This window comes from Schistocerca nitens, chromosome 5 (assembly GCF_023898315.1).
Source record: "Schistocerca nitens isolate TAMUIC-IGC-003100 chromosome 5, iqSchNite1.1, whole genome shotgun sequence".
Classification (NCBI taxonomy): domain Eukaryota; kingdom Metazoa; phylum Arthropoda; class Insecta; order Orthoptera; family Acrididae; genus Schistocerca; species Schistocerca nitens.
The window spans coordinates 554,898,697-554,916,383 of NC_064618.1; the positions used below are offsets into that span (position 1 = coordinate 554,898,697).

The 17,687-nt window shown below is 38.8% G+C and overlaps 1 protein-coding gene across 5 annotated transcripts in view; it reads right to left on the minus strand.

Annotated features, from left to right (window-relative positions):
- The window catches only part of LOC126260211 (metallophosphoesterase domain-containing protein 1), an 83,633-nt gene that overhangs the window by 17,118 nt on the left and 48,828 nt on the right, over positions 1-17,687 (minus strand). For all 5 annotated transcript variants that reach the window (XM_049957508.1, XM_049957507.1, XM_049957505.1 and 2 more), the window contains one exon: positions 2,542-2,768. In XM_049957508.1, the coding sequence (XP_049813465.1) occupies positions 2,542-2,768 (227 nt within the window). The remainder of the gene's footprint in view (positions 1-2,541; positions 2,769-17,687) is intronic.

Below are 17,687 nucleotides of genomic sequence, written 5' to 3' on the forward strand. Positions count from 1 at the left end.
GGGTAGGACACTGCTGCAGAAGCAACAAAATAAGATGCCAGATTTAAAAGATCACAAAATCTCCAAGTTTGGCTAAGTTTTACAGCAGCTTGAGATTAAACACAGAATTCAATGTGAAACGTCTTCAGTTGTTTCCTTAATGAAACATTGTCTCAAAATCTGGCAGAAAATAAGAGATTCTCATCATATGTAAAGTATACAAGCACAAAGACACAATACCTTCACTGCACGATAGCAATGGTAATGTTATCAATGACAGTGCCACTAAACCGGAGTTACTAAACATGGTTTTCTGAAATTCCTTCACTAAAGAAGATGCAGAAAATGTTACAGAATTTGAATCCAGGACAGCTACCCCAATATGAGTAATTTACAAGTAGACCCCCTCAGTATAGTGAAACAACTTACGTCAATCAATAAAGGCAAGTCTTCTGGTCCATATTGTAAATTAGGTGGGTTCGTTTCAGAGTATGCTGATGAAATAGCTCCACTTTTAGCAATCATATACGACCACTCACTTGACAAAAGTTTTGTATCTAAAGACTGGAAAGTTGCACAGGTAACACCAATACACAAAAAACGAAACAGGAGAAATCCATTTAATTCTAGACTCATGTCACTGACACTGATTTGCAGTCGGGTTTTGGAACATATACTGCGTTCAAACACTATGAAATGCCTTCATGAAAACATTCTACTGACAACGCCAGTATGGATTCAGAAAATTGTTCCCGTGAAACACAAATGGCTCTATATTCACAAGAAGTAATGAGCTCTGTCCACATGGGATCTCCAATTTATTCCAGATTTCCAGAAGGCTTCTGACACAGTTCCTCACAAGCATATTCTGATCAAATTGGATGTTGTGTGATGGCATTCATGATTTTTGATAGAATGGTCACATTTCATACTAACTGCTGTGAAGTCATCAATTGAAACAGAAGTGATATTGACAAATGATTTACACAATCCACGTTCCTTAAAAAAATTCTGTAAAATTTCAGTTACACAATAAGCCATACAAATTAAAATGTTGTGTTGATTCAACTATATACCTAGTGATTACAACCATGAACAACTGAAATTGGTACTTCGCAGAGAAAACATTATTGGGAAGTTGAAGCAAAGACTGTATTTTATTGTCAGAACCCTTAGATAATGCAACAAATCTACTGAATAGACTACTTACACTATGATACACTACACTACACTATCTATCGTCTTTTGGAGTATTGTTGTGCAGTATGGGTTCCTTACCATATAGATTTGATGGAGGACATGGTAAAAGCTCAATCTTCATTATCACAAAATAGGGGAGAGTATGTAACAGATATGATAAGCAAGTTGGGGTGGCAATCATTAAAAGAAATGTGTTTCTCAGTGTGGCAAGATCTTTACAAAAAATTTCAATCGCCAACTCTCTCCCCTGAATGTGAGGATATTTTGTTGATTCCCACCTGTGTAAGGGGAAACCACAATTGTGAGAAAACAAGAAAAATCAGAGCTCGCATGGAACGGTCAAGAAACAATCAAAGTGGTACTGTGAACTCTCTGCCAAGCACTTAAGTGTGAATTGTTGGGTTGTTTCGGGGAGCAGACCAGACAGCGAGGTCATCGGATTAGGGAAGGAAGTCAGCCGTGCCCTTTCAAAGGAACCATCCCGGTATTTGCCTAGAGCGATTTAGGGAAATCACGGAAAACCTAAATCAGGATGGCTGGACGTGGGATTGAACCATCATCCTCCCGAATGTGAGTCCAGTGTGCTAGCCACTGCACCACCTCACTCGGTTTAAGTGTGAATTACAGAGTAGTCATGTACATGTGGATATCTTTACAATGTTCCATTTTTTTACTTCACAGACCTGTAAATTCTCAAGCCCCTAACTGTTTCTTTATTTAGCATTTTACAAGCAGCATTTTTGGATTCAAGCATGGGCACACAAGCACAGACAAGGATATACTCCTCATCTTCTTAGCCTCTCCAACCCTTCTTCACATTTTGTCATTTTTTCTTTTAGCTTTGAACCTTACTGTACTTCACTCAGATTCTTTTATACTGCTGTTGTGTAATGATGACATTTCTGTCTTAATAGTTAATTGTATACTAATTTTCAAGTGCTGCACTGAAAGTGGACATAGCTGACACAAGAAGTATGACTGTTGTAAAAATTAATAAAGAAAAAGTTCACTTTAATTTGTCATTCACAGAACATGACAAATACGGTTTCAAATTGTGGAAATTCATCTCAATTTAGCAGTGTGTGTGTGTGTGTGTGTGTGTGTGTGTGTGTGTGTGTGTGTGTGTGTGTGTGTGTGTGTGTGTTTTAATTTTTTCTCCTATCCTTGCATGAAACTGCTTTGCATGACATCGTTAGCAACTTACTAGACATATTTAACACTGACAATTATTAGAAGGCCTTTTCTATTTAATAATATATGTTTACCAATTGAAATGAATGTGTTCATGAAAGCTATTTCAAGAGGGCAATGATTTTGGAGTTCAGGTTAAAATGTTTATAATTATATATTTAATAATTTTACCTTCATGGATGTGTCCAAAAACATGGTATTTTGGCTTCACTCTCTGCTGAACAGTTGTTAGCAGTTCCACACAGCCAGCACGCACACCTGAGCAGCATAGATCACCATGACCAATTGGTGGTGTGTGCGTAACAAGAATGTCTGTGTCATCAGGTATTTTATTCCACTTCTCCAAACATGGCGCTCCTCTTGGGACATTGAAGGCCCACTTGCAAAATTCAGGCTGCCTGCGAAGAATGCAAATTCTCTTAGTTTCATTTTAAGAATAAGGAAGAAGTGAATGGAGAAGGAATGTTGTTACATCATTTTCAAAGATCCTGATATTTTTCTTGAGCAATAAATAAAAATTTCATTGGGTATTTGAACTTCAGTACTCTTCAGTTTTTGAATAAAGTACTGTTACACAGCAGTAACGTATTATAGAAAATGTAAAAACAATGTTTTCAAAGTCCTCTCCAGCCAACTCCCTATGTCACAATCAAAATGACAAACAGGCACAAAGCAAACATTGCGGAACTTGGAACAAGTTCCGAAGAGATTGCCTCACCCAGAGTGAGCAAGAAGCTTTAAGTGTAATCTCGGCAGATTTGTGACCTACGCGAGAAGAAGCCATCACGTCATTATAGCAGCTAAGATTGAGTAAGTATGGGAGAGTAGAAGTTTGACAAGAACACCTATCAGCTTGCTGATACGGTAAGCTGAAGCCCTGAAGCCATTCTTGCGAAATAGTGTGTGGTGAAGAGCACTGATGAGTCCAGAACACATTCGCTTGTCACTGTCCAGACATTATGTCACTGCCTCAAACCAGTAGTAATAAATATTCAGGCTTCTGAGCTTTTGTGTTCATTGTTTATGCTGCAGTAAACCAACTAAGAAGCCAAGCCTGCAATGTGCACAGACAATTTCCACCTCCGAGACTGCCACTATCTGGTCTACTAGACTGATGCTGTGAGCTGCCGGCCTTGCAACCACTGATGAGAAGGCTTGGAGACTCCTACCTGCAGCTTGCTGAGTTGAATTTATAGTGCCTAACACGTTATAGACATGTCCCAATATCCGGGAGGCACGCTAACCGCTGCTGTCCCCAAATGATATTTGTATACAGTCATCGACATCTCCAATCTTCCTTGCTGCAAGGGTTATGCTGTGGACAATCTCCACACCAGGCAAAGCTGCTGAGAGATCGCCTAATCACAACCACTTTGACGTCAACAAGGGTGCTCTGGTAATTTGCAGTTTCCATCCGGGTCTGCCTTGCCTGTCAAATGGACTACACCATTTACCCATGATGCCTACCACCCCAATACCACTGTGATTATGTAAGCTGCAAATTGAGGATGATGCCCGTTGCAGTTCACTGAGACAGCATCAGCAACTTCTGAAGTTGTGACACAGCACCACCAGCAGCCTGGGTGCCGACACAGAAGAGAATATATGACTGTAAACTTTAATGAATGAATTCTTGTTCCACTAATGTTGTGTCATTAGCATCCAACGCACCAACTGTCCTACTCCACCGCACTGCACACACTGTCATCCTGACAACACCAGAGATCTCAGCTGGGCCAACACAGTACTCATTGTGCTTACAGGAATTTCCTTTATTTAGCAGTTTAATGTTTAACAGCTCATAACAGCAGTTATATAGTACCATTTCAAATGCTGTCAGCAGGTGTGGCTATGATGATCTAACTGATCCTCTGGCTTATTAGTTATGTTTTTACAATACTGCGCCACTAAGCAACAACATAATAAAATGGAATGTTTTTTGTGTAGCTCTAATCCTAAGGCTATAGACATTTCTGAACAGTTTTTCTCTACTAAGCAAATACAGGTGTTTGAAAATGTCATCCTTTCAGCTAGAATGGAATATAAGGAAACAAGCCTGCCTTTGGGCACATTTTGTTAAGTATATGAACCTCTAATGATTAGTATGGTCTTCATTTCACTGAATTCCTGTGTATCCAGTTATCCAGCAGCAGAGCGTCTATTTCTTCTGCCTCCATATCATTTAGACCTCTTTCCCTGCTCAATACATTTATTGAGCTGCTTACTAGTGTTACAGTAGTCATATAAGATGATTATACCTCTCTATTAAAAGCTGTATACTCTTTTTGTGAGCAAAAGTTAAAAATATTTGAGATGATACCTGCTTAGGAGCATAATCTGAGGTGTATCTGGATTTATTTTCTACCACAATAAATATAAAATAAATTTGGTGGACTTTAATGCCAAATGTTCTGCCCCTTTCGGTATGAACAGTATCATGACCTATACAACTGCAAATGTGTCTTGCTTAGAGCAAACCCTATTTGCCTCTGTTCCTTGTAAACACATTTTAGTCTGTGAGTGTGCTGTGATTTTAACTTCTTAACATAAAACTATACTCTAATGTAAATAAATGTCAATAAATATTAAATGAATTTTAAGCATCAACACTGAATTCAAACTCCATTCTCAAGCATTAAATTGTAAGTTTATTTTCTTGAATTTCTACAGTTATTCAAAAAAGGCTATCATTATTTTTACTATGATGGGATGCCAAATGGAACTGCTAAATGAGTGTGAAATTCAAGCAAGCAGTAAGTAACCACTGAAAATCTATAATTACTTCATCCAATATTTATTTTTCTTGGGCTGATCCAAGCATTGTCATCACATCCCAGTTACTGGTACCCTAAAGAATTTCTTTAATGATATTATTAGGATCTCATTAATTCTGTCCATAGTGTAAAGAATGTAAGACAGGTACCCTGCAGCAATTTGTTTAATGTCAACTTGGGTCTCTCATAAGTTTTTCCGGTGGTATCATTGTTCTGACTAGTGATTACACAATCAAGATATTTCTTTACTTATTTTGTATATTTTGAGTTTATCGTGTTCCAATGGAGGCTTGTGGGCCACCTGGTGACCATTTACCAAGCTATGGTATAATAAATCTAAAACATCAAGCTGACATCACTTCCTTTTCCCCCTTCAGATATATTAAATTGACCAAATTCATTCTTGACTGATTTCACCTATTCCTTATCTCTCCAGTCTGTGTGATACTGACAAGGTGCCTCTCATATGTAACATTCCATTACCTCAGAGCACTAACAATTAGCCTAAACTGCAGTTCCACTCTTGTTAATTTTGATCTGTTAGTATTTTGCCTCAATGTAGGACATATTATTCCCATTATCTGCTGGACAATGCAGCACACTTTCAGCTGCACTAAAATTCACAATCGTATCCATGTCTTCTTTTTTTTTTTTTTTACATCTGAATATTTTAAACTGATTAATAACAATCTCACCCCTCCCCTTTTTCCCCTTGACAGACTGACAAATCATATCAATTTCTCCTTTTTTCATCCCTTGCGTCCAATGTTCTCCATGTACCTATAAGTGACCCCATCAGTACTGTTCTTATCTCCACAACACAGGTGTTATTGAGACAGTAATACACATACAGTGTTTCAGTCTACAAGCTTTAGGTTGGTTTGATGCTGTTCTCTATTCCTGTCACATGAAAGCTATCCTCTTTGTTCCACCACAACAGCAACACTCCACATCATCTATGATGTGCCTTGTTGAGGTTTACTTGTATCTAGACCCGCCATTATGATTTTTTCCTTCCACCACTCTTTCAGTAACAGTATTCAGCAAAGAATCACGTTGTAATGTGTGGCCAATAACTTTACCTCTTCAATTCATTGTTCTTTATTAGGCAGTTTTTCTTTTTTACTCAGGTTGCGATGTCTTCATTCCTTACTTGATCAATCAATCTGACCCCCAACAGACTCCTGTAATACCTAATTTCATTTCAAAGGTTTCTATACTTCCCTTTTGTCTTCCATGCTGTACATGTTTCCCACACATACACAACAGTGCTCCTAATATAATGAAGCTTTACTATGCACTAATTCATTCTAGCCAAGTCCCTTCATATTGCGTGAACATGATCTTGTGGAAATGCTGACTTTGCTGGGTCATACATATAGGACACATTGAAAGATTTAAATATCTTGGTATTTGTGAAACTTCGATGTAATTATTTACCTACAACATTAAAATAGTTGCAGAAAAAGGAAATGAGTCTCTCACTTCCACATTTTGTGTAGGTGTTAGCATTAGATATTGCCCCTGCACAGGAATCTGATGCAATAGTTCAGGCTCTACTCGTAGCCATTCTCAATAACATTTTCTGTTAGTAACTGATCTGCTAATTCTCCACAGAAGTTCTCACACACATGTTTTAGCAGTAGAAACGGTTAACACTGTCAAAAGTGTGTGTGCAGAATACTGTTCATATTCATCCACATCAAAATGCAAGGAATGCTTTGACACAGTGTGTTTTTACTAATGTACACATTTCAATCCATTTATTTTTTACCAGTTCTAACTGAACAGTGGTAAACCCAAGTGCTGTGCACTATAAACACAGTATTTCCACATTTTGGTAATTATTTTGCTATCTTCACAGCTACATGGGATAAACAAATGAGATCTGGATGTTCCTAAACTTGAAAGTAAGAACAGCTTTTCGAAAACATATCAGACATAAAGCTTTCCTCATGCAGTTCTTTGTGCACTCCTCCACTATTGCACTAACAATATCCTTCAGTACTTCAGCACAAACTTGAGATTGTGGTGCACACACTAAAAATTCTACACTTAACAGCAGAGACATTCATCTTCAGTAAGTTTCAGCACTGGGTGTAACTTCAATGTTATGAAAGAAAGAAAACATTTCCATTAATATCTGTCAATTCCCCACACAAGAAATTTTCCCAAAATATGGGACTTGCCGTGTTCGGATGGTACACACAAAATTCTAAAAATCTTCAACACACACAAATATACTGACAATTTCAAACCTGCTAAACCTACATTATTACTGATATCTCTCTATTACTATATCTGTCACAATAATTGTTTTTAATTTTGAATCCACAAAGAGACCTGCTTCATAATGTAGCTACACTATCTGATCAAAAGTACCAGACACCTATTAGTAGATATTAACATGGGGAAGGTCCACCCTTCATATTTATGGTGGTTTGAAATTTGCTGGCAACTTCTTCAATAAGGTGTCTGTGGAGGAATGGCAGCTCATTCTTCCTCAAGAGGTGAAACCGTAGAAGGTAGTGATGTTGAATGCTGGGGTCTGCAGTGAAGTCAGTGTTCTAACTCAAAGGTGTTCCATTGGGTTCTGGTTGAGACTCTGGGCAGGCCAGTCTATTTCAGCAATATTACTGGCCACAAATCATTGCCTCAGAGATGCTGCTTTCTGACAAGGTGCAATGTCATGCTGATAAAATCAATCATTATCTCCAAACTATTCCAATATTGCACACACACAGTACACAATGCTGTAAAATGTGTTCATATCCTTCCACGTTTGACGTTTTGTTAACACTTTGGAGACCTGCCATTTAGAAGAATATCAGGCCTACGAAACTAGTCATTTACAACATTATTTAAATTGTTATTGGCACATATTTAATTGGTGTATATTCAAGGGTAATACATACTAAAAAAAGGCCCAAGCTTCAAGATTTATTTTTCATATTTACTTTAGTTCTTTGATAGATTACAAGTTTTAAAATGATGATGACAGAGAGTATAATTATCCTTCCAAGAAAAAAGTGTGAGGTGAGTTACTGAACGATATCTTCCTCTTGAGTTTCCAAAATTTCCTGCTCACCCAACAAATGCGACACATTTGTACCACAATTACAGTAAACTGTGAAAGCTAATGAGTACATGCACGAAATTACATGAATGCAATCACACTGGCTCAGCCACTCGTGACAGCAGCTGTTACATTTGCTAATGTTTCTTTCTAAATAATTCTAGAAACTGACAACAGAAGGCAGCACCAGTCAAGAGACAGGTAGTGAGACGTCCGTACATTGTTCTCAAATGACCAAGTCTAGTTTTCAAGCAATAAGTGATTCATGCATTCAGAAAATTGCAGCCCAAACTGTACTTAGGTGTGGTCTTCTAAACACAAAGTTGTAGCCCGAGCTAAGCTTGGACTTGGTCTCCAGAGTATTAAGTGCGATAAGGGGACCACAACCTAACCAAGAAATACACACCAAAACCACAACATAACCTCCTCCGTACTTCACTGCTCCTCCATACTTCACTGTTGGCACAATAAATGATGTCAAGTAACATTCTCCAGGCATAAACCAAATACAAACCTTTCCATGAGATAGCCACAGCTCGATTCATTACTCCAAATTACTTGTTTTCAGTCACCCACTGTCCAGTGACAGTGCTCTTTCCACCTCCTCAAGCACTGCTTAGCAGTGACTACAGAAATGTGTGACTTGTGAGGAGTTGCTCAACCATCATACCTCATTTGTTTTTGAACTCCCTGTGCACAGTCATTATGCTAGCTGGACTGCTAGTAACACTTTGAAACTCACAAACGATTCCTTCCATTGATTCCATCCAATGAATAGTCCACATTCTAAGTTACTGAGCTCTGCTGACAGACCCATTCGACTGTTACTGCTTCTCTACAAACAACACAATACTCCCAGAGTCCTTTTATTCTGGCGGTCCACCTCTCATGACATTTAGTGATCGACTCTTCATTACACAGCGTTGTCCCGATATTTTTGATCAGATAGTGTATGTGTACAGTGATGTTCACTATCCACAAACCATCGTATGGCAAAACAGAGTTTAATTGAATATCGGCTTAAATAAGCTGTACAGATAGGTTACCAAGCTGGTGCAGAAGTAGTCTTGTGACGTATAAGCATTCTTCCTTTTTTATTTTTACAACTTTTTCACTCTTAAAAGTAAAAGCTCATCTGCCTCAGTAACTCACCTGTAAGCTGGAGTTGATTCTTCAGAAATCTTTATCCTCTGTTGGAGTTTTATGACTCTTAAAGCAGCTACACAGTCTGTAATGCAAAGTAAACAAAACTGAGGCACTGTTCTATGAACTCACCTCTCCTTACTCTCTAGCAAATTGTAGTTTCATTCTTTGGTCACAGTCTTCCACAACGCTCCCCCCCTTCTCAAGCAGCTCACCTAAAGCTCCTATTCATTTTTGAATAGTTTATAATGCATCTGACAATCCAAAGGCATTCTACCCTCAGGAAAAACTGGTCTGCTCTTTTTATTCACCTGTTTCAAAAATTGTTCAGGGACGGACTTTCATCTACTTAGCAATGTAAAGAGTATTGGGAAAGTTTTACAGTATAATACACAGATTCCTCCCCTCACCCCCAAGCCAACTTTTGTCAAGTGAAGATCAGAGCTGCAAGAGATCTAGAAAAATATAAAAGCCTACTACAGTTACACAGTCAGAATAAATTTTGACTAATGTGCTAGAACGCTATAATGATTCAAGAGCTAACTGAACAGTAACAAATTATGGATTGACAAAACTGAGATTTGCAGTAGGTGCTCTTTCATGTTCTACTTGCCTGAAACTTCTTTTAGACTCTAGCAACACACAAATATCAAAAAATAATCTTCAGGAAAAGAAACCAACATCCATAAATTGGCAGGGGTTGCAATAGGTATAGGGCTCATGTTTATATATTCACCTCCTGTTTTGAGACTTGGTTTGAACATGTCGTTGTTACTGTGACATAACTATCTGTTTATTAGTTCCCATGATGCAGCAGCATTCTCATACACGACAAAGGAAGAAGGCAGGCAAGAAAGGAAAGTGCTCGAGTCATTTCACTGACAATTCCTCCTCCAGTTCTAGCAAATAGATAAGGGTACCACAAAACTGCTCCTATCTTTTTTTCCATTGATCACAGTGCTATCTGATCAGTTGTGCCAAAACTGACAAGAGGAGCAGGAGCTTTTTACCTGTATGAGTAGGCTTAGTCATGAGCAGAAGAAATCTGTTGCAGCTTTTCCACATGTAGCCTTTTACAGAACTTTCCCAGTATCCTTCCCAAAGCTGTGAAAGCTCCTAGAGCTCAGTCATCTTAGTATAACTATTAATTCAAGAGTTTCCTCCAGCTTGGGTCCACAGCTATAATAATATTATTAGAAGTCGTCATTTTTATGTATCTACATCTACATAGACACTCTGCAAGCCACTGTATGGTGCATAGACGAATTTAACCTGTTGGTTGTTAGGAATAAAATGCTTTATCCTATTTCACTTCCACATTCATGTGCACTTGGAAATGTACGGCAGTCTCATCCCCTGAACACAGTTTAGAATATTTTTATATGCTTTTATAGCAGTGTAAAATTGTAACTGGTATGCTTTTAGGCACACTTGATGGTTACCAACTGGTAGAAATTGGCTGGCAGTGGAACTGAAATGGAATAAAGTATTTTGTTTCTATTGGCCTTTAAAATAAACCTCACTTCTTTCAATGAAACTGCAGCTGGTTTTTTCTAAGTAGAAACATGGATATAATGCTCCCTCTTACAATGTGAGTGAACCTGATCAAAAATTGACTACTTGCCCTCTTTAACATTGCAAGTGCACAGCAACTCAGACACAACACAGTATGCCAGAACCTGCAACATTTTTCTCCAGCAAAATGTAATGCACTCCTCTCTCTCAAAATGTATTTACAAACAACAAAATTTTTGATCCACACATTTATACTGGAGGTTGTGCATCCTTTCTTCCTTGAACACCACAGCAAAGTCTCTCAACCAGATGAGGATTTAATTTCAAACATGGTGTTGCTTGGTTCATTCCACTCTTTGCAAGAGATGAAGATCATATTAGTTGCTGGAGACAGTCCCATAATACTTGCAACAGAATAACTTCTCCAGCTGACTGTTTGATCTCATCATCCCTTGAAGATGTGCACTTTTACCTTCTTGTAGAGCCTCAGCAGTCAACAGACACTGTCTGAAAGACTTTTAAAAATTTATTTACAATTGCAGACTTACAATAGATTTGTGTGTGTGTGCGCGCCATACTTCCAAATATCTACAGTCAGTTTTATCTTTGCAATTACAGACATGCTGTATGAGGCATCTGAAAAACAACATATGTAATACGCCAACTGAAAGTACTACCTTCACTTTGGCAACACAGTATAACAACATATTCAAGTTACTTGGGAAAATACTAAATGTGTACTCTAAAAAAGGCTCTCAGAGATGTGGTTAATGGTAGTTGCATAACTGAAAGAAGTTCAATTATTGGTACTGACCACTTTCTTCTCATTGCCAACTTAATTAGCAGATGACACTGTATCCAGTGCATCTAAAGGGAGTGGCAATTGGGGAGGGGCGGGGTGGAGGGGGGGTAGAGACAGGTGCATTTCAGAGACTACAAGGGGACATTTTTAGTAGCCATGGAGCAGTGGTCAGTTTAGCATCACGTGTTTGTTGTCAAGGTGTTTTTTAAAAGTGGCGATTCCTGTGTTGCTGTGCAGCGGCAATTCCATAGGCATTTTAATTTAGGTTGACGAGGAAAACTTCCAACATGCAACACAATTATGCTGTTGGTGAGTAACTTCAGAGCTACCAGTTCAGCATCGAAATGGAAGCTAACAGGCCATCCAAGGTCAGCCTGGATGCCAGAGAATATCGATAGAGTAAGAGAAGCTGTGGAAGCCAGTACTCGGTGGCCAACCCGTAAACAAGCTGCTGCTTTGCATATGTCTGACTGCTTGGTAAGGCAAGTTTTGTGGCTCGATCTGCATTTCTATCCATACAAAATGGCTATTGTTCAGCAGTTAAAGCCCAATGACTATGCAAAGTGAAAAGCATTTTCAGACCAAATGATTGATTTGATGACGAATGAAAAAATTTTCATGATGCGCGATGAGGCACATTTTCATCTGGACAATTATGTAAACAAACATAACTTTTGTTACTGGTCAACCACAAGTCCTGAAGAACTGCATGAACATCCTCTGCATAGTCCTAAGGTCACTGTGTGGTGTGGTGTAGCAAAAACTTGTATCACTGGACCATACTTCTTTGAAGAGGTTGGTCAAACTGTTACGGTCAATTTGCGACGTTGTCTGTTGTTACAAAACTTCCTGATCCCCGAACTTCGGACAAAACGCTTAGTGCATAGTAGAATGTGGTTCCAGCAGGATGGGGCAACTGCCCATACAGCCAATGAGGTGATGGACTTTTTGAAAAGTAAGTTTCGTGGCCGAGTAATCTTGCATTTTGGGGATATTGCATGGCCAGCACACTCCCCTGATTTAAACGTTTGTGATTTTTTTCTTGTGGGGTTTCTTGAAATCCAGAGTTTACACAAACAAGCCCGGCACATTGGGCGAACTTAAGGTGGTCATAACTCATGAAATCACCAACCTGTCTCCAGCGATGTAAGGGAAGGTGTTCGACAGTTTTGGTGCGAGACTGAAAGAGTGCTTCATCACAGAAGGGCACCATTTGAAGGACGTCATCTTCAAATCTTAAACTGATGAAATCGGTTGTTCCAATGTTATTTTTTTAAATTTCCATAAACACTGTTCTGTAAGAACCAGTAAAACATTTTTTATCACTCTTAACATTTGTGTTATTTGTACTTCAAACCCATCGGATCTTTTTGCCGCTCCCTGTACATCCATGAAATCACAATAAAATGGAACTAAAACAGCCACTGAAATGTTAAGGGTGACTGAGTTTGAAATAGTGTCATTTATGGACATGTTTGAAGCATTAAATAGAGAGAGTTATCTGGTATCTAGTGTTAGTAGTCAGACAAGTCTGTGATAAGCAGTCCATGGTCACCTGTGGCTTGTTACGGAGTAATAACATTATTATAATTTGTCTGTTTGGTTTCTTTTTTGTAACCCCAGTTACATTGTTTCTGTGAAAATACCCTGACAATGATGAAAAATCCTGTAAAACACAATCACAGACATATATTCTATAACACACACAGTAATGTAAGAACTTCCAGATAAATACAAAATTTCTGTGACATAGCTGCCATCTTTGCAGAATCAATTCAGCATAGTGATATGCCACTCTTCTATTTCATTCAGTGAACCCATATACAATGTGCACAATGATGAAGTCATCATCAGTAAACCATACTGTTTTTGTCACTGTTAACATACAAGTAACTCTGTGAGAAATACAAACCTGAGACAGAACAGAACATCACTGACTGCAAGCTTGAGGGTGACCAGGAAATGGACATTATTGTTGTCAACTGCAAATACTATTAATGAACAGGACAAATTTCTTTCCAAATAAGGTACACGGTGCATACTGCTGGTATATCTTCTGCGTTATATGGTTGTGGTCCATGAAACCTTTTCATTCCTAATGTTTCATCCAAAGCAACATTGACATCCTCAGAAGTGCTCAAGTTCCACAGACCATGATCACATAACCCAGAAGATATACTGGCAGCTGTGACATCCAGTCATGAACACCTTCACGTACAATAGTGCATACTGTCGACATACGCACTGTTGTGCAGATAAAAGATAAATGGGGGTAAGAAATCAAATGAAATGCAATTACTCTGCAATCAGCCACTCTTTTTACCTTCCCCCATTTCTTCAAATTGCTGTGTTAAGTAATTTTTTTTTATCAAAAGTTGCAAAACAAATTGCTTGTTCTTGTATCCAGGGCGTATACGACCAGGAACAATTGGGAGATCCGGGAGAAACTCAGGAATTTTTTCATCTGGGAGCAAACTGGAGAAAATCCAGGAATTTTTTAGAACTCCAGGAATTTTTCATTGTTTTAGCTTTAGGTTAAATTTTTGTAATTTTGACTGGTAAGAACCAATACTCTAACAAAGGACATTACTGTATCCCACTACTGCAGAATAATACTGCAGCAATAAAAGATGAAAAAGAGAAAGAAAACTAAAACGAAACTTAGGTTGCAAAGGAAATGTGCAATATACAAAAACAAAACACAGTGCTCATATAAGCATCTGTCAAGAGCTAAATATGTCAAAGGCTTTAGGAAGACTATGCAATGCTTCATAACAACTAAATGTCTCTGATGATCATGACGTCACAACTGTTTACATTCATTTGAGCAGTTGCGAGCAGGCTCTTGCGCATGCACAGTTGAGTTGCATATGAGTAGTACCTTATCCTGCTTCTGACTACAGAAGTGTCTGCTAGCTGTATAAGCAAGCAGCCAGATACAACCCAGAAAAAATTTACTGACGCGCTCAAGCTGCCCAATTCACACATGCACAACTGGCCTGGATCTAGGGGGCCGGGGAGGGGGGGAAGGTGGGGGGCAACTGGGATATTTGCCCAGGTGGCAATTTCAGAGGTTTTTGAACATTTTTGAACACATTCTAAGTTGATTTCTGAATGGATTATAAGTTGATTTTTGAATGCGTGCATACTGTACATGAGGTCTCTGCCAGGGGAACCCCCGTCACATCTAGAAATAAACTTTCAGGCAGTAAAAGGTGATGGGGCTGAGTGGAAGAAAACTGAACGGGTGAATGCCAATCGCTGCTTGTTTACGTGGTTCAATGGTTTTGGTGAATGATCAGCATTGTTATAATTACCAGCAAAATCCATAGGTTGAGGATACCAGAATGGAAATAAACGACTAACAGGAATAACAGGCATGAAAGAAAACGTATTATCTCCTCAGTGTATCCAAGGAAATGAAATTTTGACAAAACATTTTTGGCCAGATCGCTACAATGGAGAGCAGCTACGAAGGTGGGTGCATTGTGCGTTCTGCACAAAGAGAGAGAGAGAGAGAGAGAGAGAGAGAGAGAGAGAGAGAGAGAGAGGAGGGGATGTTGCTGTGCTTCCAATTTCCTTCCGTCAGTTCATGCACCCAGACAGCTGACGGCACACCAGTATACACATCGTTCCACAGTGAACTTTAAGAACTGCATTCTTAGTAACGACAATCCTTACACGTGTGCACATGCAACCTAGCACAAAGAATTAATTAATATCAAAGTCAGTCACAATGATCCCAATTGTATAAAATATTGAGTTAAAGATTTCTCTACATTAAGTTCTATGCGGTTGAAGACAAGAGACTCTGAAAGCAAAACAGCTGTAAAGAACACACACAAATAAAAAAAACCACTGCCTGTGGTAACAAGGTATACGCAAAACTTTATGCTGTCATAAAAACTTTCTTAAAAACTCTAATTTATACATGTGTAAGTAGTAACGAGGACATGCAGCTTTACTGTATGATTAAATGATGATGGCGTCCTCTTGGGTAAAATATTCCGGAGGTAAAATAGTCCCCCATTCTGATCTCCGGGCGGGGACTACTCAAGAGGACGTCGTTATCAGGAGAAAGAAAACTGGCATTCTACGGATCGGAGTGTGGAATGTCATATCCCTTAATCGGGCAGGTAGGTTAGAAAATTTAAAAAGGGAAATGGATAGGTTAAAGTTAGATATAGTGGGAATTAGTGAAGTTCGGTGGCAGGAGGAACAAGACTTTTGGTCAGGTGACTACAGGGTTATAAACACAAAGTCAAATAGGGGTAATGCAGGAGTAGGTTTAATAATGAATAGGAAAACACGAACGCGGGTAAGCTACTACAAACAGCTTAGTGAACGCATTATTGTGGCCAAGATAGATACGAAGCCCACACCTACTACAGTAGTACAAGTTTATATGCCAACTAGCTCTGCAGATGACGAAGAAATTGACGAAATGTATGACGAGATAAAAGAAATTATTCAGATAGTGAAGGGAGACGAAAATTTAATAGTCATGGGTGACTGGAATTCGTCAGTAGGAAAAGGGAGAGAAGGAAACATAGTAGGTGAATATGGATTGGTGGTAAGAAATGAAAGAGGAAGCCGCCTTGTAGAATTTTGCACAGAGCATAACTTAATCATAGCTAACACTTGGTTCAAGAATCATAAAAGAAGGTTGTATACCTGGAAGAATCCTGGAGATACTAAAAGGTATCAGATAGATTATATAATGGTAAGACAGAGATTTAGGAACCAGGTTTTAAATTGTAAGACATTCCAGGGGCAGATGTGGATTCTGACCACAATCTATTGGTTATGAACTGCAGATTGAAACTGAAGAAACTGCAAAAAGGTGGGAATTTAAGGAGATGGGACCTGGATAAACTGAAAGAACCAGAGGTTGTAGAGAGTTTCAGGGAGAGCATAAGGGAACAATTGACAGGAATGGGGGAAAGAAATACAGTAGAAGAAGAATGGGTAGCTCTGAGGGATGAAGTAGTGAAGGCAGCAGACGATCAAGTAGGTAAAAAGACGAGGGCTAATAGAAATCCTTGGGTAACAGAAGAAATATTGAATTTAATTGATGAAAGGAGAAAATATAAAAATGCAGTAAATGAAGCAGGCAAAAAGGAATACAAACGTCTCAAAAATGAGATCAACAGGAAGTGCAAAATGGCTAAGCAGGGCTGGCTAGAGGACAAATGTAAAGATGTAGAGGCTTATCTCACTAGGGGTAAGATAGATACTGCCTACAGGAAAATTAAAGAGACCTTTGGAGATAAGAGAACAACTTGTATGAACATCAAGAGCTCAGATGGAAACCCAGTTCTAAGCAAAGAAGGGAAGGCAGAAAGGTGGAAGGAGTATATAGAGGGTTTATACAAGGGCGATGTACTTGAGGACAATATTATGGAAATGGAAGAGGATGTAGATGAAGATGAAATGGGAGATAAGATACTGCGTGAAGAGTTTGACAGAGCACTGAAAGACCTGAGTCGAAACAAGGCCCCGGGAGTAGACAACATTCCATTAGAACTACTGATGGCCTTGGGAGAGCCAATCATGACAAAACTCTACCATCTGGTGAGCAAGATGTATGAGACAGGCGAAATACCCTCAGACTTCAAGAAGAATATAATAATTCCAATCCCAAAGAAAGCAGGTGTTGACAGATGTGAAAATTACCAAACCATCAGTGTAATAAGTCACAGCTGCAAAATACTAACGCGAATTCTTTATAGACAAATGGAAAAACTGGTGGAAGTGGACCTCGGGGAAGATCAGTTTGGATTCTGTAGAAATGTTGGAACATGTGAGGCAATACTAACCTTACAACTTATCTTAGAAGAATGATTAAGAAAAGGCAAACCTACGTTTCTAGCATTTATAGACTTAGAGAAAGCTTTTGACAACGTTAACTGGAATACTCTCTTTCAAATTCTGAAGGTGGCAGGGGTAAAATACAAGGAGCGAAAGGCTATTTACAATTTGTACAGAAACCAGATGGCAGTTATAA